This window comes from Zosterops lateralis (assembly GCF_965231275.1).
Source record: "Zosterops lateralis genome assembly, chromosome: 6".
Taxonomy (NCBI): Eukaryota; Metazoa; Chordata; class Aves; order Passeriformes; family Zosteropidae; genus Zosterops; species Zosterops lateralis.
This window is the reverse complement of record NC_139761.1, coordinates 21,828,048-21,846,141: the sequence shown is the minus strand read 5'-3', so window position 1 is coordinate 21,846,141 and position 18,094 is coordinate 21,828,048. Positions and strand designations below refer to the sequence as shown.

The 18,094-nt window shown below is 40.9% G+C and overlaps 1 protein-coding gene across 2 annotated transcripts in view; it reads right to left on the bottom strand.

The window, feature by feature from the left end:
- Positions 1–545: 545 nt before the first annotated feature.
- The window catches only part of POMT2 (protein O-mannosyltransferase 2), a 27,376-nt gene continuing 9,827 nt past the window's right edge, over positions 546–18,094 (bottom strand). For both annotated transcript variants that reach the window (XM_083864502.1, XM_083864503.1), the window contains exons 8-21: positions 17,889–17,971; positions 16,723–16,832; positions 14,671–14,737; positions 13,755–13,827; positions 12,186–12,264; positions 11,277–11,428; positions 9,530–9,621; positions 8,351–8,427; positions 7,165–7,236; positions 6,891–6,950; positions 6,613–6,718; positions 5,494–5,634; positions 4,746–4,860; positions 546–4,206 (exon numbers count right to left, since the gene is read on the bottom strand). In XM_083864502.1, coding sequence (XP_083720628.1) covers positions 4,101–4,206; positions 4,746–4,860; positions 5,494–5,634; positions 6,613–6,718; positions 6,891–6,950; positions 7,165–7,236; positions 8,351–8,427; positions 9,530–9,621; positions 11,277–11,428; positions 12,186–12,264; positions 13,755–13,827; positions 14,671–14,737; positions 16,723–16,832; positions 17,889–17,971 — 1,333 coding nt within the window. In that variant the 3' untranslated portion in view covers positions 546–4,100. The remainder of the gene's footprint in view (positions 4,207–4,745; positions 4,861–5,493; positions 5,635–6,612; positions 6,719–6,890; positions 6,951–7,164; positions 7,237–8,350; positions 8,428–9,529; positions 9,622–11,276; positions 11,429–12,185; positions 12,265–13,754; positions 13,828–14,670; positions 14,738–16,722; positions 16,833–17,888; positions 17,972–18,094) is intronic.

Here is an 18,094-nt window from a genome sequence, read left to right as displayed (position 1 = left end):
GGGGTCACTTGCTGTAAAGGGGGGAGAAAAAAATGTCTTACCTACATTCCCCAGCTGGCAGAGACACAGGGCACTGCTAAGGAGGTTTTCACATTGCCAGCAGGATCCTGAGAGGAGGAAACAGTGCTTGTGCACAGTGCCAACCCAGAGGGTTACTCAGTCACAGCTTGGAAAGGAAGCAGCTAAGTGTAGTAATGGAGAACTTCAGTTAAATGCCTTGTGTTTCTACATTAACAGTTGGTTTGCTCTGAAGTCCCTTAAAAACAATCCTCTGAAGAATTCAGGAGGGACAGGAGAAAATTATCAAGTAACACGTTTACTTTTCCATAACAAGGTTCTGGTTTTGCTCTCAGACCATGTGACAGGTATTCATTCACTCAGGCTACTACACGATGTCCTATCTTACCCCTTCCTTCAGGTACATGTATGAAATGGATGCATAGCGCAAAAATTAGGGGAAGCAAAGACATGTCCTGTACTTTGGGCATTCTTCAAGAACCAGAAGGAAGGAGGAATTCTGTCAATGCCCTTTGTGCATCAATCGTGGTAGCTCCCAGGGCTGCAAACAATGGTAGCAAACAGTGATGATACAAAGTTCTCCACCTGGACCAAGGGCAACCTTGGCACAGAAATCTCCTTTCAAGTCCTCCTCACAGTCACATCTGTGTCTCATAGCATGAGTGGTCCAGTTCCTGGAAATAGGCCAGTGCCTGCTCCTAGAATAGATGTGTGCATATCGATGTCCTGAAGTGCCTGTTAGCAGAAACCTTTTAAGATGGATGGATTGCCTAGGATAAAGCTAGATGAGCCTAGAGGCCCTCTATCTTATCCTTCAGAGACTGAAGAGTTGAAAATAGAGTTTACACACAAAAAAGAATTTGAATCAGGGAACGTGGCAGCCTGCAGCTTTTTGCGATTTGAATCCATGGATAGAGTTTGATGAAATACTTTGTCAGTGATAAAAGGAGCCCTGTCAAGCAAGGTTCAAAGAGAGCAGCTGCTCAGAGAACAGCACCTTCTGGCCTCAGAAAGCACCGTTAGCTATTTTCCACATGACTGGAGAAGACAACTAATGAGCAGTTCTCAAAAAGAACTCATTCCACAAGCACAACTGGAAAAACTGAACCAAAGCAGCCCAAATTCCATCCCAAAAGCAAAGAGTGTCTTGCACCCACTACCTCACGTCTGTACCACTCAGGTATTTCAAGACAGAGTCAGGAAGTGATTTCAAATTACTGTATTTTATTGACCTCACAAAGTAGCAGCTACCATTATGTTTCAGCAATGGCCTGACAGGTTTTGTTTCAAGAAGTAAATACTGAAGGTCAAATTCTAACTGGAGTAATTTTTCAGTATTTTTCTCCTAAAAGAAAACAGCTACATCAATGTACACTTACTTGGAGTCCATAGAGTGAATAGGAAATGTCTGCCCTCTAGTCCTCAATGTAGACCTTTCAATCCTTTTTACTCCAGATCAAAAATAAAAATTCTGCTAGAAGTTGCTCCCTCTTGTGGAATAGCTAGATTCTTTTTTCACTGTATGCCTCCACCCCCTTACAAGCACACAAGACTTAAGAAATAGTCTCAATCTCAATCAAATGCTCTCAAGAGAATTTCTAACAGTCCTAAAGAAAAATAAACCTTTTTTGTGTGTGTTGAAACAGAAGCTGGACTTGTGCATAGGAAGGTGGGATGGGAGCATTAAATTTCCCACCTTCAGCACTCAGCTGCCAATCCACATCCAAAAAATTATTAGTAATAAAGGATGGAGGGATCCTAGCCAAGGAACAGACTGGTTCATCTTCCTCAAGCAACTCCTACAAAACCGACCCCTTCTTAATAACTGAAGAAACCAAGGTTACTGACTCAATTTTTGCATTCCCAGGGTTAAATATGATGAATAAAGAGTGTTAGAAACAGTAACTCCAAAACACTCGCATATTTCTTACATTTCTTTGTTGTTAATGCTAAGGAGAAGTGTATAATTGTACGCAGTGGAAAAAACTGCACTTTAAATCATGGCCTTTGCCAGCTCTTCTGGCAAATCCTTCCCATGACAATGGGACTACCTTAGGGAAAGCTCACACTGAGGACAGCAATGTATTAAGTCAATCTCACCAAGAGTAGAAGATGCTGGATCACATTGTTAGAAGGCAGCACTGCACTGTCTGCCTTTCACATTGCCAGCAATTAACAATTTGCTGCTGCTGTCAGATCTGGCAGGTTCTGAAGAAGTTTGCAGCCTTCCCCCACATCCTTCTTGCCTATTTATCACCTCTGTGAACCCCTGGCTCATGCAGGTAGGAGCGCTTCCTGCAATAACAAGTCGAAAAGAATCATCAAACCCAGCAGCTAATTATGCAATGACTTCCCACCACGTATAAGCAGCAGGTAAAACCTTTAGAATCAAATGCACAGGTCCATTCCATCTGAGCTAGTATCTACAGGAGTCAGTTTCTGGAGAGATATGACATACCAAACCAGAGCCTTACAAAGCAAGCAGCTACCTTACTGAACAACACTATGGATCTCTACTAAAGAGGAACCAAAGCAAGTCTGACTGGAGTCTAGACCCCTCCACAGAACAACTATGCTAATGCAGCCCTTCTGTGTGATAGGAAATGTATTGGAATCCAAGATTTGTTAAGAGAAGTAATTGCACAGTCCATGTTTAAAGGCAGACAGACCCACCAGCTACTCCCCCTCTACCTGTAATTTTGATGCAAGGCTGTGAAGCAAAGCAAGAACTCTGAAATGAAAGGCATGAGTTCATTGAAAAATACACAAAAGAGTTTTTAAAATATTACTTCCTGAGACAGGAACACAGCTGTGATCTAAGTGTAATTCATGTTGGATGCTACCAGGCAGCAACTTGAACTGTGACAAGAAATCAACCCTGGATGAAGAGTAGGAAATGGAATAAAAGACACATAGACAAAAATAGACCTAACATGGGATGAAAACACCTGATAATCTAAACTCCACTTTCTTGGAAGGGGTGCATTCAACATACAGTGGCTCTTGACATTCCACAAAGAATTTTTGCCAGGCCTCACATTTCCTTGTAATTTGATGTTCAGCAGTCTAGAGAAGGAACTTGTTCAATATGAGAACACTGAGCAGATATTTTGGCACCAGCAGCCAGTTTTGCAGATGCCATATGCACTGAGATGAAGCCTTCCCCTAAAAGCACAGGCACTGGCACTTGAATAGCTGGGAACAAGAGCTGAATGACAGCTGTCTGTAAGATTTCCAAGCTATCATTACCGTCTCTAGTACATCCCCATGCTTGTCTCCACAGCATACTGGGGCTGAAAAAAAATCACCTGCCATTTCTACTGTAATTTCCTTGGCACCTTCAGACAGAACTGAAAGAAGCTACAAAGAGCTGAGCTGGAACAGTCTGGCCCTGAAAACAGGCCTGCTAGATGAGTTGTATAAATGATTAAAGAAAGCAAGGCAGTATATAGGAATAAACAATTTCCACCTCTGCAGAGGGCCTGGGAGACAGGCAAGGCACAATGGCTCAGGAGATTTCAAACAGACCCTTTCAGTCAAATTTTAAAAATCCAGGGTCTGAACAAAAAAACCTTCAGATAGCCAAGGCAGGTAGAATGAAGGTCCCAAGATACTTACAGCAATCTTTCAAAAACCTCACTGTAAGAAAGGTTTTTAATCATGATAGAAGTCCTATAGTGCTTCAGACTGTAGTGGTGCTTACATTACAAGAAGGAAGACACACACATGCACAGAGTGTACATGCAACAGCAGACAGCCTCCAACTTGTACTGGTCTGGCTGCTGGAATGCCACTGCTGTTTGACTGACACATACTGCTTCAAGGAATTGACATTCAGGCAGCCAGTTGTCCATTAATATAACCTAAGGATTCAGGACATGACTCTTTTAATTTAAGGGGACCTTCTTATCCTCTGCATCTTCCAATGCAGGCAGTGCAAACAAATGACAAAGCAACAGGGTTACTACACCCAGAGTTCTCCAGAGAGAGTGTTTTATAGTCACATCTTCAAAGCACCAGAATCAGCCTGACGTGCAGCAGATCTCATATTCCTGATCTGCTGTTCCCAGGCTTCCTTTGCTCTAGAATTCCCAGGAGTCCATCCAGCGGAGCCCTGCCATGGGGCTGCTCGGGTTGGAGGCCATGGGTCCTATCATCCCATAGGACAGTGGATGGAAGAGGTAGAAGCTGTGGAAAGAAACCAAATGCCCATCAAACACAGCACAGTTTGCTGTCTCAAGAAGCTCGCAGCCCAGGGGACCTTTGTCTTCAGGCTGCTCTAGGCTCTACTGGGAACCTTCTAATCTCTGCTGAACCCAATATATACACAGCACACAGTTTTATCACACATAGCATCTTCTCTTAGAATCTGATAAAACCTACAATAATGAAAAATTAGCCTGTATTTGAGGAATATGTTACCATCATTGGGATTAGAACCACAAACCGCTGAACAGTGGGTTTGGAGGGGAACAGAACTGTCACACTGTGTGCTGCAACAAAAGAAAGATTCCTTGCAATGGAAAGATGTTTTGTAATGCATTACTAGGACACAGATGCTGAATCTAATAAAATTTGAGGGTTTAGGACTGGGTTTGAGGATGTCTGACAAATTCAGCAGAGAAAAGGGAACAAAGGCTAAGGATAATTAACAGGCAGCAAAGTTTCTATTGAGATGGCAACTATCACACATTCCATTCATGAAAAGTTCAGCTTTTAGCACTCACCTGTACAGGATGAGCAGAATCAGTGCCAGGAATCCACCTCCATATACCTTTCTAGCTGTAGTGCTGGGTGACAAGAACCCAGCACAGAACTTCAGTAGTGCATCCCAGGTGATTCCTAGGAGAAGAAGTAGTCAGAAGAACAGAGCTGCTGTGTTCACAGATTAGGCTGATGAAACTCTGCTAACACCAAAAGACCATGTCAATTTTAAAATTCATTTACCTTGGTAACCTTCAGAACCATTGAGACTGTTTTGTATCAGCAAAGGTTCTTTTCGTCCTACCTTTCCATTTGAATAAATGCAAAAAAGAGATCTGGGCCCCAGATGCCAGTGAAGTTGGTATAAAATCACAGAACAACCACCAAGGCCAAATTATAAACAGACATGACAGAAAAGTGTTGGCAGTAAACCAAGAGAGAAGTAAGTTGTATACAAGAATATATAAGAACAGTGAAACAGCTCTAAATTTAAATGCCCTAAGCACTACATGACTGCCTCTTCAGGGTGATAACAAAAAACCAACCAACCAGCCAATCGACCACCACCAAAAAACCAAAACCAAACAGACAAAAAATTGGCCCTGCAAGCTGCTTTGTGAAAAACATTTTGAGTAAGTCAATGCTTTCAAGCACTTTGCACAAGCAAAGAAAGCCTATAAAAATATCAAACTTTTTAGGCTGAAAAACATTCAATTTAACAGAATATCACCTTTTTCCCTACCTTGTTTTCTCCAAGTCTCTAGTATTTACCTGTCAACATGCTGGAAAAAAGCATGGCAGGAAAATAGTGGTGGAAGTAGAGAACTCGTCCCATCATAAAAAAAGGGAGGTAATGAAGGAGCCAGCCCAGTGTGATTTGCCCTCCAGCACGTAGCACAACTCTGGACAGCTCTGGAACACAAATAAACAGACTTCAGCAGAGAAAAGCTCAGCTAAAGTTGCTATTTGCAAGCCTTAACACACTAAATAAATTCATCAGGAATAATCTTTGCAGGAAGTCATGTATTGGTCTGGAATTGCTTCAAGCCTCTGCAACATCCTAGCTGCATTCTTTATGAACACACAAGCACTCTTCAGGAAAACAGCTATCAGAAAAGATATACAAAGACCTAAGTCTCAAGGCATGGCAGGAGGTTGACCATACTCTATCTAAAGACCAAACGTGCAGTTTCTCTGGATGTGCATCAGACTAAGCAGGTGATTCTGGTTTCTGATGATTTTCCTTGTCTCTACAATGAGAGCCATCCAGAGGATCACTTTGTCAGCCCTTCCTGGAAAGAAGTGGTGCCTAGCTTTCAGAGCCTGGGGAAGGGACTAAGAGCTCTGGTGTCTGTACATAGCTTAGGCAGTAATTTATTGTATAATTGAGTAGTTTCCTATCACATTTTAGAACTGACTTCCCATAAGGAGATCTACAAAATTAAGCAACCATTGATGTAAACAGGAATGCTGAAAGGGATGACTAATTAGGGCTCATAAAAAGCTCCAGAATCTTGGCAATGGACATAATAAAGGACCATTTTATCTCTTGCATTTGTCATTTGCTTTGCATAAATATCAGAAAACATTTCTTGTCTTAAAACATGTGCAAACTACTGAGTACAGAGTACATGCAGAGCTTGATAGCAGGGCATTGATTAATTGGTCTGTATCCCTTGCAGCCGATGTAGGTAGTTGTGCACTATTTTTGTAGAAGATTTGTGGTGTTCACTATTAAATTACAGATATGAAGTTCCCACTCTTTCCTTGTGGACACTGCTTGATAATCCAAGCTCAATGGTTTCCCACCCTTGACACATGAAGTCCTGCCATCCACACACTTTTAAGATTCCTGCAAAAGGCATTTATGAAAAGGAAGACTGACCTCACCTTTGCGTTCGGATGTCAGTTGGACACCTCTCTTCAGTGCCACTGCAGTACAAATGGTTATCAGAATATATAAGCCAATAGTGACCAGATTTAGCCACCAAATCACCTACACAGGAGAAAAAGACAGATTTGGTACCTTATGCTGGACGTGTGCATGTGACATACAAACATTAAGAGTCAAGTAAGAGAAACAGTCCAAAAGGAGAAGAACTGGCAGAGGCAAAACGAAGCTAAAATTTGCTAAAGACATTGGCTTGGAACCTCTCATTCCAACTTACCGGGTTTCCAAGCAAATAAACCCGATAATCTGTCTCATTGACACCAGAAAAACGCAGTCCCTGAGGAAAGAGATCAGAAGGGAGAAAAAGGGATATTCATCAGTCCAGTTTGTATTTTGCACAGTGTCTAAGGTGAGACAAATTCCCATCCATACATTTAAGGTGCTACAAAAGCAAGCTGACAGCATCTTCAATGCAATTACAAGGTGTTGTGCTTCAAAAGGCACTACAAAAGCACTTGAAAGTATAAAGGAATATGGATTGATCAATATACCTGGTAGTTGATGGGCCAGTGCCAAGGTTTGGATGTAACTTCATTGTCCTTTGGTTTGAGGCCGCTGTTTCCCTACAGATAAGTCAACATAAAATTTAATTGAGCAGGCAGTTATGCTGCAATGTCTGCCCAGAAGTGTCTGTGTACACAAACATACATCAATACCCTTCCTAAGTGAAAGTTCTTTTTTGACCTACATAAACACATCATCCTCCACAACGGTCACAATTAGAACTATGAATGTTTTAATACTACTGTGCAAGTGAAAATGGTTTTTGGGTAGCAAAAGAGGCAGTATTCTCTCATTTCTCTTCTTCAGCTTTTCTGTCACTGAGGATACATGTTGCATAAGCAAGACCTTTTTTCATTAAGAGACTACTGTGACAGGTTTCCCTTCACTATTGAAAAAAAGCCTCCAAGATTATTTCCATGGAAACCCATGCAGGTGCCTCCTTACCTGAGACAGCATTATCACAAATTGCCATGGAAACACTTTACAAGTACTAACAATAATGTGCTTGACTACTTTTTTCTCTTTAAAATCTGAGAAGAGCTTCACAAACAGTAGCAAAGAAAACCTTAGACTCCTTTCCCAAAATATTAACTTCTCATTCTTCAGAAGAAGGATTGAGGAGCTGGAAGCAGAAGGGCTGTGGCCAAGAGTACAAAGAACAATCATAGGAACAGTCCACCTTACAAATATTAAATCTGCTCTTTTTATAAAAAGAGCAGAGATAAAAAAGGAAACCAGAAATTGCAGCTCCTTGATTAACTTGAAAAAAACTAGAATTTTCCATTTTCAATCCAAACACTTACTGTTTTTTTAATTGTCTGTTTAGCTGATTTTCCTGATTTTGACCACAGTAATATCCTCCTGCCTCACAAATACTAATTTTCCTCTCTAGCCTTACAGGAAGGTAGGGGAAAACATTACATAACTAGCCTGCAGCTAGATGACACCAACAGCAGAGCAAGCTATTAAGCCCAAGGCTTCCAAACTTGGACTTGGAAGATTTAGCTCCAAGACCATCCTTTTTTCTAAGTATAAATTCAAGTAGGTTGCTTGGGCATGCAAATTCTGCCCTAGCTTGCAGCCATCACCTAGATCTCTCAGAAAGTGCTATTTCTTTTTAAATGCAAGAGAGAGGAGGAAGAAAATTATAATCTGGAATCAATGACATCCTACCCGGATCATAACCATGTGGGATTCTAGCAGAATTTCTGCAAAAGAAGGCTTCAAAACATCCAGGCTGATATTGGGCACTTCAAAAAAAAAAAAAAAAAAAAAAAAAAGAAAGAAAAATAGATTGGAAGTTTGTATGGTTTACTTTTATTTGCCTTTTTCATAATAAATTAAACTCTCTCCTCCTACAACAAATCTGCTTCCAGAACCTGTTTTAATTCTCTATGCAATTCATTCACACTCTAAACACAGTGGCCTCCAGTCAGAAGTATCCCCCAATGAACTTTACAACTGTTGTACTTTGAAATTTCCTCCTTTATTTCCAGGAGCAATAAAAATATATAAAAGCCTATGAAATAAATAAATTTGAATTTCTGGCTGAAATTAAGAGACATACTCTTCATAGGTTGCTGTTTATCTGTAAATGAGCCATAAGTATGGGAACGTAAAATGCATTACAACAGACGAGGAAATTCTACCAAGTCAACAGCCCAGGATTTCTCTCTTTTGATTTGTATACAGTTGCTCTCACAAGGACAAAGAATAGTAAGTATTTTAATAACTCAGAACTCAGCCCAGTCACCCGAAATTCATGGAATAAAAATTGTGTTGAACAACCCAGGCCAGATGAGCCTGTGAAACATATGTAACTCCTGGATGAGGCTGCAAGGCCTGCTTGTTATTACTGGCAAACTTAAGATCTCTGTGACACAGTATTTATTTCTTGATGGTACTGCAAAGTCATAATTTAGCACACCCCCAGCAGGAGAAGGAAAAAAATACACCCGAACATACTGGATTCAGGATTTTTTTAAAAATCATTGAAATATATATGACATACTCATATCAATGACAATTTTCAATGAAACAATGTTGGAAATAACAGCCTGTACTGGAGCGTTTCACACTTCTGTAACACATTAAAATCTCAAAATCCTTAAAAAAGTCTTTATACTTCCACTGCACTTCAAGCATTATCACCAGCTTCCAGTACAAACAGTGAAATAGAAAACAGCTCTGCATCCCTGCACATACTCAAGTTCAGCAAGTTTGCACTTAAGCTGGGAAAGAACACATACATTTCAAATGCAGAATGCCAGTTACTGCTATCTGATACCTCATCCTTTCCTTTAACAGCAAGCCAAGATGCACTCCCAAATGAAAAGGAAATCAATTACTTACATTTAGGGTTAATATGATCTTCAAAGTTCCAGAGAGAATTGGGTGTCTCCTTCAGGTATGGTGTGCAGGTGACTTCTACTTGTTCCCAGCCCCTGAGGATCAGCAGAACAGTTCACCACCACCCCAAAGGAACACTCAATATTTCCATTTTGTGTTTACTTTTTCCCCATTTAGCTTTATACTTCTCTGTAATGCTTCAGCAGTTGCATTCTTACGTGCTGTAAGAACCATGCAGAAATCAAAACAGATCTGCAAGGCAGCTGACATCAATTCTCTGGTTCACATTGAGAAATGGGAACCATATTTCTCACCTAAAAAGCACTAGGTAGATATGTGAGATTTTTGAAAATTATGCACTTTACCAACTAGAAACTACTTCTAATTCAACCCTTATAGTCCCTCCAAAGAAAATCACCACCATCAATTTAAGTCAATCCATATCCTCAAGAACTGTATGACAGAAACAAAACAATTACCTTAGAGGATACTAATAACTGTTCATTAGTCTGTCACCCTATGTCTAGCAGGTCACATCAAAGATTTTGTGAGAAAGTGCATCAAATCTGGCAGTAATAAGACATTAATAGGGAATTTTCTATCAATCACCACTTGGCAAATTTCATTAATTAAGTAATCCATTAAATAATTACCATTAAATTCTCTGAAGGACAGTGATTACTACCCATTAAATAAAAAAATATAAAAATTCAATATAGTCAAACCATCCTCATTTGCAGTTAACATGTATTTTTTTCCCCTCAGCTGTTTCTAGCATCAATATTTTGTGGCGATAACTTCCATTCACATAGTAAATTTTTAGTGGTGGAAAAAAAAACCCAATTCACAATGTTTTTTGAATGGTCTTGATGGAGATTGGCTTTTTTTTTTTTTAACTGAACCCATGAGCCCAGTTTTATGATGACGTCCAAGTGGCATTTGCACTCCTGGCCAGGCAGTTGCCAGAGGTACCTGCCTGCTCTATAATTCAGCATCCACAGGAATCCTTAGAATCTGCTTTTACCACAATACAGTGAAGGGAAACCTAGAGCAGCAGAAAGGGAGGCAGCTCTTGAAACAGCAGCAACATGAGTGCACAGCCTCTCCATGCCAGCCTCTCCTCACAGGATCCCATAGCCAGGATCCATGTCAGCATCCCACACGGTGCAGCTTTACAGACAGGGCAGCTTCCTTGGCATCAGCCTGGATGTCTCTGCATACACCTCATTTGAATGATGAAGATGTATAATTCAAGGACCCCTGCTAATAGCAGCTTGTAACCACTGCCTCGCTTCAGATGCTGCATGCAAAAATGGCAAAGGTCTTCTAATCACAAGGTAAATAAATACCAATAGAAAGCAATTTTGAAGATTGCGGTACAGAACAGCATGAACTGCTCCAGTTTCTAGTGATTTTTACAAACCCCAAGGATAAATAACAAGTTAAATAACACGTCTGTCATTCCCTCCTGGCCTCACTAGATGACAAGATCTATGTCTATGCCACTCTTGGATCTCTTAGTAAGGGATATTATTTTTCAGAGGCATATACCTTCACTGTAATGGACTGCATAATCCTAACCCAGATCTCCCCCCTCTGGTCATACTTTTAGTACCTGCTAGTTACATTTTTATTCTTTTAAAGAAATGCAAGAAATGTAGTTATTGCTTAGTCTAAATGTACCACTGAGTAAAAGAAACACATCTGCTCAAGGCCTTGCAGGGGTGGATGGGGATTACACACGATTTACCATTTTGGCAGAGTCTTTCCAGAAGACCCCAATATGCACCCTGTGGCCACATGGGTTAGCCGGACCTGACTCCGCAGGACTTTGATGAGATCCCCACTCTTTCTGCCTACAACTTCAATCCGCCAGAAGTCATTGGAGTCTCCTGTTCCATTCTATCATGCAAACATGCCATTAGAGAAAAAAATAAATTACAAAAACAGAAGAAAGAAACTAAAGAATGCTCAAACTAGAAGACACACAGAACTGAAGCACTGCAAACTCTGCAACTCTACTGAGTGCAAAGCTAAAAAAACTAGCCCAGACCAGCCTCACTCACAGTTCACAGAAGAGATTCCCCATCAGGAAGACATCATTCTAGATATAAGCAACCACTTGCAAATATATCTCAATCTTGCCAACCTTAATTTTGCTTGCTTTAAATTAATTCTCAACTGTAGCTCAGAGTTAGAGCATAAACAGCAGCAACTTGGCTGCTTCACAAAAGGGGTTTAGGCGACAGATCTTTGCATTTAGAAATTTAGCCCTCAAAGCATATTTTATCTCTGTGATTCAAAATTCTGTCATCATTCTGTCAAAAAACCAATTGTCTCTGTGACAAGGCCAAATACATAAAATAATGCTTGTCAGAGCAACTTCAAGGTTGCTCAGTTTGTCATTTCTGGAGTTGAATGCTGCCAAAGATAGACTGACAGTAAAAGTTTAAATTATTTTTTTATCTGTGTTCACATTAAATACACCTTAAATATGAGATAAGGCATTTCATACTACATCAGTTTTTTTCCTTGAGGACGGCAGATGTCCATCTATCATCCTGGCTAACAAACTAAAAAAAGCAACAATAAATTCCCTTGGCATGATATGAACACTTCCCAAAAGAAGAAGCTTTTGTTTTATCTTGCCTTCACTTACTATTCCATAGCCAGTGACCTGAAAATGCTTCCTTGTCAGGGGAGCCTCATGTTGGTGACTGTGCAGATTTCTAGAAGTTCTGAAATGAAATTAAAAGCCAAACCTTTGAACCTTGTCAATTTGTGATAAAAACATTTGTTTGAGCCATTCAGAGATCTGCCAGTACTCTAACCATTGAATTCCAACTGAGGGCACAGCGGGATGCAGCCTTAACGGGATGGAGGACATGGAGTGAAACTGCCATGTCCCAGCATGTGACTCTAAGCTTATGCCACACTGGGCAATGACAGAAAAGGATGACAGCATGAATAAATCCAACCCTCAAACTACAATCCACCACCTCTAAAAGGAAAAGAAATTTGTTTCAGTTTGCTCTGTTTTGTTTTTTTTTTAACTAACAGTAAAAGTGTGACAAAGAGACCTGTCTTGTAAGAAGAAAAGCAAGACCCTGACCTTCTGTGATTATCAGTTTTGCTTTTGTGGGGAAAGACTATCATTTAGGGGGAAACCAGTGGCCACCATTTAGCACCAGCACAGTGCAGACAAAGAGCCTCCCACCCTGGCAGGGTCTGCCAACTGAGGCAACCAGAGAAACCTGGCCACAGCCTGTCAGTCCTTGCCAAAGGCACTGGGACAGAGTGACACTGGGACAGTGAGCTGCTGCTGCCCAGCCGCATCAGCACGGACATCACTGTCCCATGGGATGTGCCACAGGCCAGATCCTTCCCCAGCACCGCCAATTCATTCCTAAACCAGAGACCTCATCAGGACTTAACCCATTTTGCCTAATCAAGATTTTATTATCCTCATTACCATATATTTGATAGTAAACTCCCAAATTCAAAATTTAAAATACTCCTAAAAATCATTTCAGAAACCTAAGCAATGATTTGTGCATATGCCATACTGAATACAATATGATTTTTTGGCTCCTGAGTTTAGAGGTTGTGTTAAGAAATCAGAGCTGTGAAAGCACAGAACATTTTGGCATAATGACATTAGACTAGACAAAGACTAAATATCAAGTCACTACTGTTCCCCTGCTTCCTCTTAGGTATTCCCTGCAGAAAGGGAAAGGGATCAGCTTCCATTTTCATTCAGTGTTTAACTGCTATGATCTCAGTGCTGTTGACAGCTTCAATGGATGGATACTGCCTATGAATATAGAAACAGGATACTTGCAGTACACTGACAAAAAACTCCTGTATTCTATTTGTCTAGAAAATTCAGCAGGGAAACAGGCAACAGAATGAGAGTTTTGAAATTGCTTCTCTGGAAGAATTACTCTGATTATTCTACCTCACACAAATGAACAAATCTCCCTGCTGCTTAGGTAGGCAGTTCTAATAAAGTTGTGTTCTTTCAAAAGTTTCTCATTTAATGGACATTTTTCAGAACATAAACCATAGAAGAAAAACTCTACAAATCTCACACTGGAAATTCAGATACACAGATACCTCTGTCACACAGCCTGCTTGTGCTGGTCTAAGCACAGTCTCCAGCAGGACAAGTTTCCCACCAATTCTATTCAATCAGACAATCTCTTTGAATCCCAGAAATCATCCTTACTCTTTATGTTCCAGACGAATAATATCTCCATGCTTCACAAACTCCACAGCGTTTGAGGGGTCAGACAGATCTGCTGAAGGAAGAAGATCTAATCATATCAATGCACTGACAAACTGAGCAAGGTCTTAGAAAGTTTACTGCTGATGCTCGTGCCTCAAGCAGATAATAAAGCAAACAAAGTTGTGCTGACTCTAAGCCTGGTGTAAAACATTGTTCTAGACTCTAACCCTGAGAGCTACTCCAAAGAATGTGAACTATAAATGACTCTTGCAACACTAATTATAGTTTTTCTTATATATCTACATTTAAATACATATAAATAAATACATCTAAATGTATGATTTACATTTTTTGCTGTTTAAAAAATTCTTGTTAATTTTTATAAACACATGCAGCAGGTGAAAAAAAAGGAAACTGCCAGACCAAGCATGCCTCAGCTACATACACTACATAATCTAAACCAACAGCTTTCTGTACAAACCACAGATCATCACATTCAGTCCTCTTATCTTCTCCCAAGCAATCATCCCCAAAAATCTGTCAAACACAATGCACCAGACTGTAAGAGGACCCAGCTTTCCCAAGACTCATGGCCACAATAACAGATTGCAAAAAATATTAACTCAGTTCAGATGAATTTCTTCTCTGCTGTTATTTGCAGCCCTACACAGCTGAAAAACTGTCAATGCAACCTTCAGCTAAGAAAAGCTTATTTACTTCAGCTGTGCAATCTGAAGAAGAACCAAAAACACAGTAGACACACACAATGTAAATCAAGATGGAGACAGCTTCCCCTTCTTCTTCCTCCTCTCCCTCTCATATCTATGAAGGATTCTCTGCCCTGGAAAGAACTCAGAATATTTATGTGAAAAACAGAAGCAGCAGTTACAAAAGGCACTTTACTGGTATTTGTTACCTGTATCTGAATCATGTTTCTTTATGATCCACAAGTTATTCAAATCTTTATGTAAGTAGGCAGTGACCTGAAATGACAGGATTAATTATTTTACCTAACAAGAGAAAGGCTGTTGATAAGCAGTCACACATAGGCAAATCAAAGCCCCAGATGAATGCACCAACCCACAGAAATCCTGGGATTACCTTTATGACAGTGCCCCCTAGGAAACCAGTTATGGGCCACTCCTTAACCCAGATGACACCTCTTAGCCAGTGTACAGCCCACACTCAGAAGCACCACATTTCATGGCAGTTCACGTGCACCAACAGCCTCCAAACACAGTCTGACCTTCTCTCACCCTCTTTCAGAGGCTCCTTCTACAACAACAGGATATCCAAAGCAGAACTCTTGAATAATCACTGACCACTATCCGAACCAGGAGACAGAAGCAGCACTGGCTTTACAGACAGTAGAGATTTATGACAACAGGCTGACTGTGACAAGCATAATGCCTGCTAAAAGATCCAGGCAAGATAAGGATTCAGGGATCACCCATTACAGCCACACATGCTACACAGCTAACCTAACCCACAGCCGGCTGGCTCAGCCTCACACACAGTAACTGCATCTACTGCTACCATGGACCCAAAGACAGTCTTATTCCAGGCTGCTGATCCCCAGAGCATGTGGAACTGTACTCCCTTTGCCCACCCTCCTTACAGAACAGCAAGTCCTGCTCTGTGGGACCCTTGCCCAGTGCTCCACCTGTGCCTCTCTCTTAGGTGGGAGCAGATGGCCCAGTGGGTGGGTGAGAGAACACAGAGTGTCTGACAATGGGGAAAACGGGAGAGCTGGAGGTAGAACCTCATACTTTGAGGTCAAGCCATCAGAAGAAGAGGAGAAAGTGGAAGCAGAGAGAGATCACTTTTTCCTTTCTAAATCTCCTCCAAGTTCTAAATTCCCTTCCCCTCTCCAGAGCCCTGAAACTACCCTAGGACCCTACTGTTGTCCTACCACCAGGGCAGGAAGCACAAGGGGGAAATCTCCACCCTTTCTCACTTTCCACAAGGAACTCCCATTAGTGTCCTCTCCAAATTGCCTTTCCCTGCTTTTAGTGTCAAAAAACATGATCTGCACTCCACTTATGCCTGCTTGAGGCAGTTTAGCATGACATCTCCATATACTGTAATTGTGACAAGCAGCAGGAAAAAAAGACTGAGACAAAGTTTTCACTTCTGAAAACTTCCTCCTAGCCACGGAAACAGCAGGGAGTTAAAAACCGAACACTTGTGTTTCTCTGGCAATTTTCTTTCAAGGATCTCAGAGCAATTTTTAGACACCAATAATCAAACTGCAGAATACATCTTGGTAGAAGTGCAGAAGCAGCAAAGATTTGTGAAGCTTGATGATGATGGACAAAAATAAGAAATCCACTTAATGTTTGTACTTTTTAATTAGAGATAGTTACATGATTTCTGATTTCTATTTTCACTTATTGCTTAATCATTTAATGAGAAGCCGTTAGTTCAGATGGTTTCCATATGGCTACATTAGCTTACAAATGTATAGTATCTAATTTATGAGCAAAGCATTACAAATTCTTTGGTGACAGATGAAGGAAGCAAGGAAAAAAGGAGAGGGATTCATGTAAGGTCACAGAGGCCAGTGGCTGAAGTAAAAATAAGACACCAGTTCTATTCCATTGCTTTTAACATACAGCCAGAAAAGCTGTAAGATAATGTACTTCGTTTAAACAAGGTTTTACAACCTTTCTTGAGGTAACTTTCATTATGGAAGACTATTCTGAAGTCCTCTTAGACTCCACTATTTATGAACAGTGGTCTTGCAAAGCCTTGTTACTGTAAGTCACCACTCTGATGCAGTGTGGTAGGCTCTCTTCCAGCCTCCTTTTTAGTCAAAGTTCCAAGGCCAAGTGCACAGCCAAGGCACTGAGAGGGTAACAGATGCTGAGTAAACATATAGCTCCTACCAGTTTGGCCCCTAAAACTAAATGCAAAGAGAGTAAGTCAGTGGTTTTAGTGACAAGCAACACTACCACAGCACACCAACCTGCTGCTGGCGAGCCCCAATGCCCTCTGGATACAGGTGCCAGTGAGAGTGAAGGTATCCCCCTGCCATCCGAAGGTTCTTCATTGTGACCACAGACCCATATGCCAAATCTGCATGAGAAAGGAGGAAAAAAGACATAAGGCAGCTCTCCTGAATGTCCCCCAGCTAGTATACAGTGCTCATTAGGCATGTATTCTCCGTTGTTTTGATGGAAGTTTGACACATTACTCCACAGGGCTCATTACAAGCTTATCTCCCACCCCTAACAATCAGTGAAACTGTTACGTAACATTTGGCTGAAACACTTAAAAGTCTCCCACTAAGTTTTAACATAAACAGACAGTGGTAAGGCATTCCTTTGTTTGTAATTTCATGAGAGTTTTGAGATAGCTTTCCCTAAGAGTATACAGTCAAATTAAAACACTGCTGATCCCTACAGCAATACAAGAGGGAAGGGAGGCAAGCTCAGCTAATAGATAGTAGAGCTGACACACTGGCTTAAGACATCTTCCCTCCCAGCCCCTCAACACAAGCGAGAGAACTCAGCCTTGGAGAACAGACCTGATGTTCCCCCAGTGACAGCTCTGGAGCAGTGAACAGCCAGAAAAAAGCTGAAATAATCAGAAAGCTAAACCATTTTAAACGCCCACTAGTCCCTAGCCAACCTGAGGATTAGGGAACAACCACAGAGCCTTCTTTTAGCTAAATTCAGATGCATTCTGAATACAACACAGCTGGACCAGTGGCACACTGTGTCACAAAAGTTGATAGCTTCTATTTACATATATTTTGTAAACAAATCCCACATCTGAATACCTACAAATCTAAGGTGAACAGGAAAAACCACCTTTTTGTTGTCTAAAGCAATACAGAACCAAAGAATAACAAGATGCATGCACACAAATCAAACCCCTCAAAATGGCATCTTTCCCTCTAGATGGAATATGATGAAACAGCTAGTGACCGTGCACTGAACACAGTGGTATTTTCAGCCTTTTTTTTTCTGTCAATACATAAAACTGCACAGAGGAAGAGCATGGATCTGGCCTTGACCATGGAAGGTATAATTCACACTGTCCTGTACTGAGTCATGGGGACACTGTTTTTATTTAAGTTCTCATGTACACTGACAACATTCAGAGTGCTCTACTCATTTAGACACTCACGCTCTGGAACAGAGACATTATGAAGATTGTTCCCAATCAGCTGGGATTGAAATGCTGAGCTGAAGAAGCCATCCCCAGGACCACTACAAAAAAGAACAAAGAATATGACAAATCGAAGTCTCACTAAACAGCATACAAACCTCTGTCGTGCATTACCAAGTTGTTTTAACAGAAGAAAAATTATAAAATCAGACTGGGTATCTGAA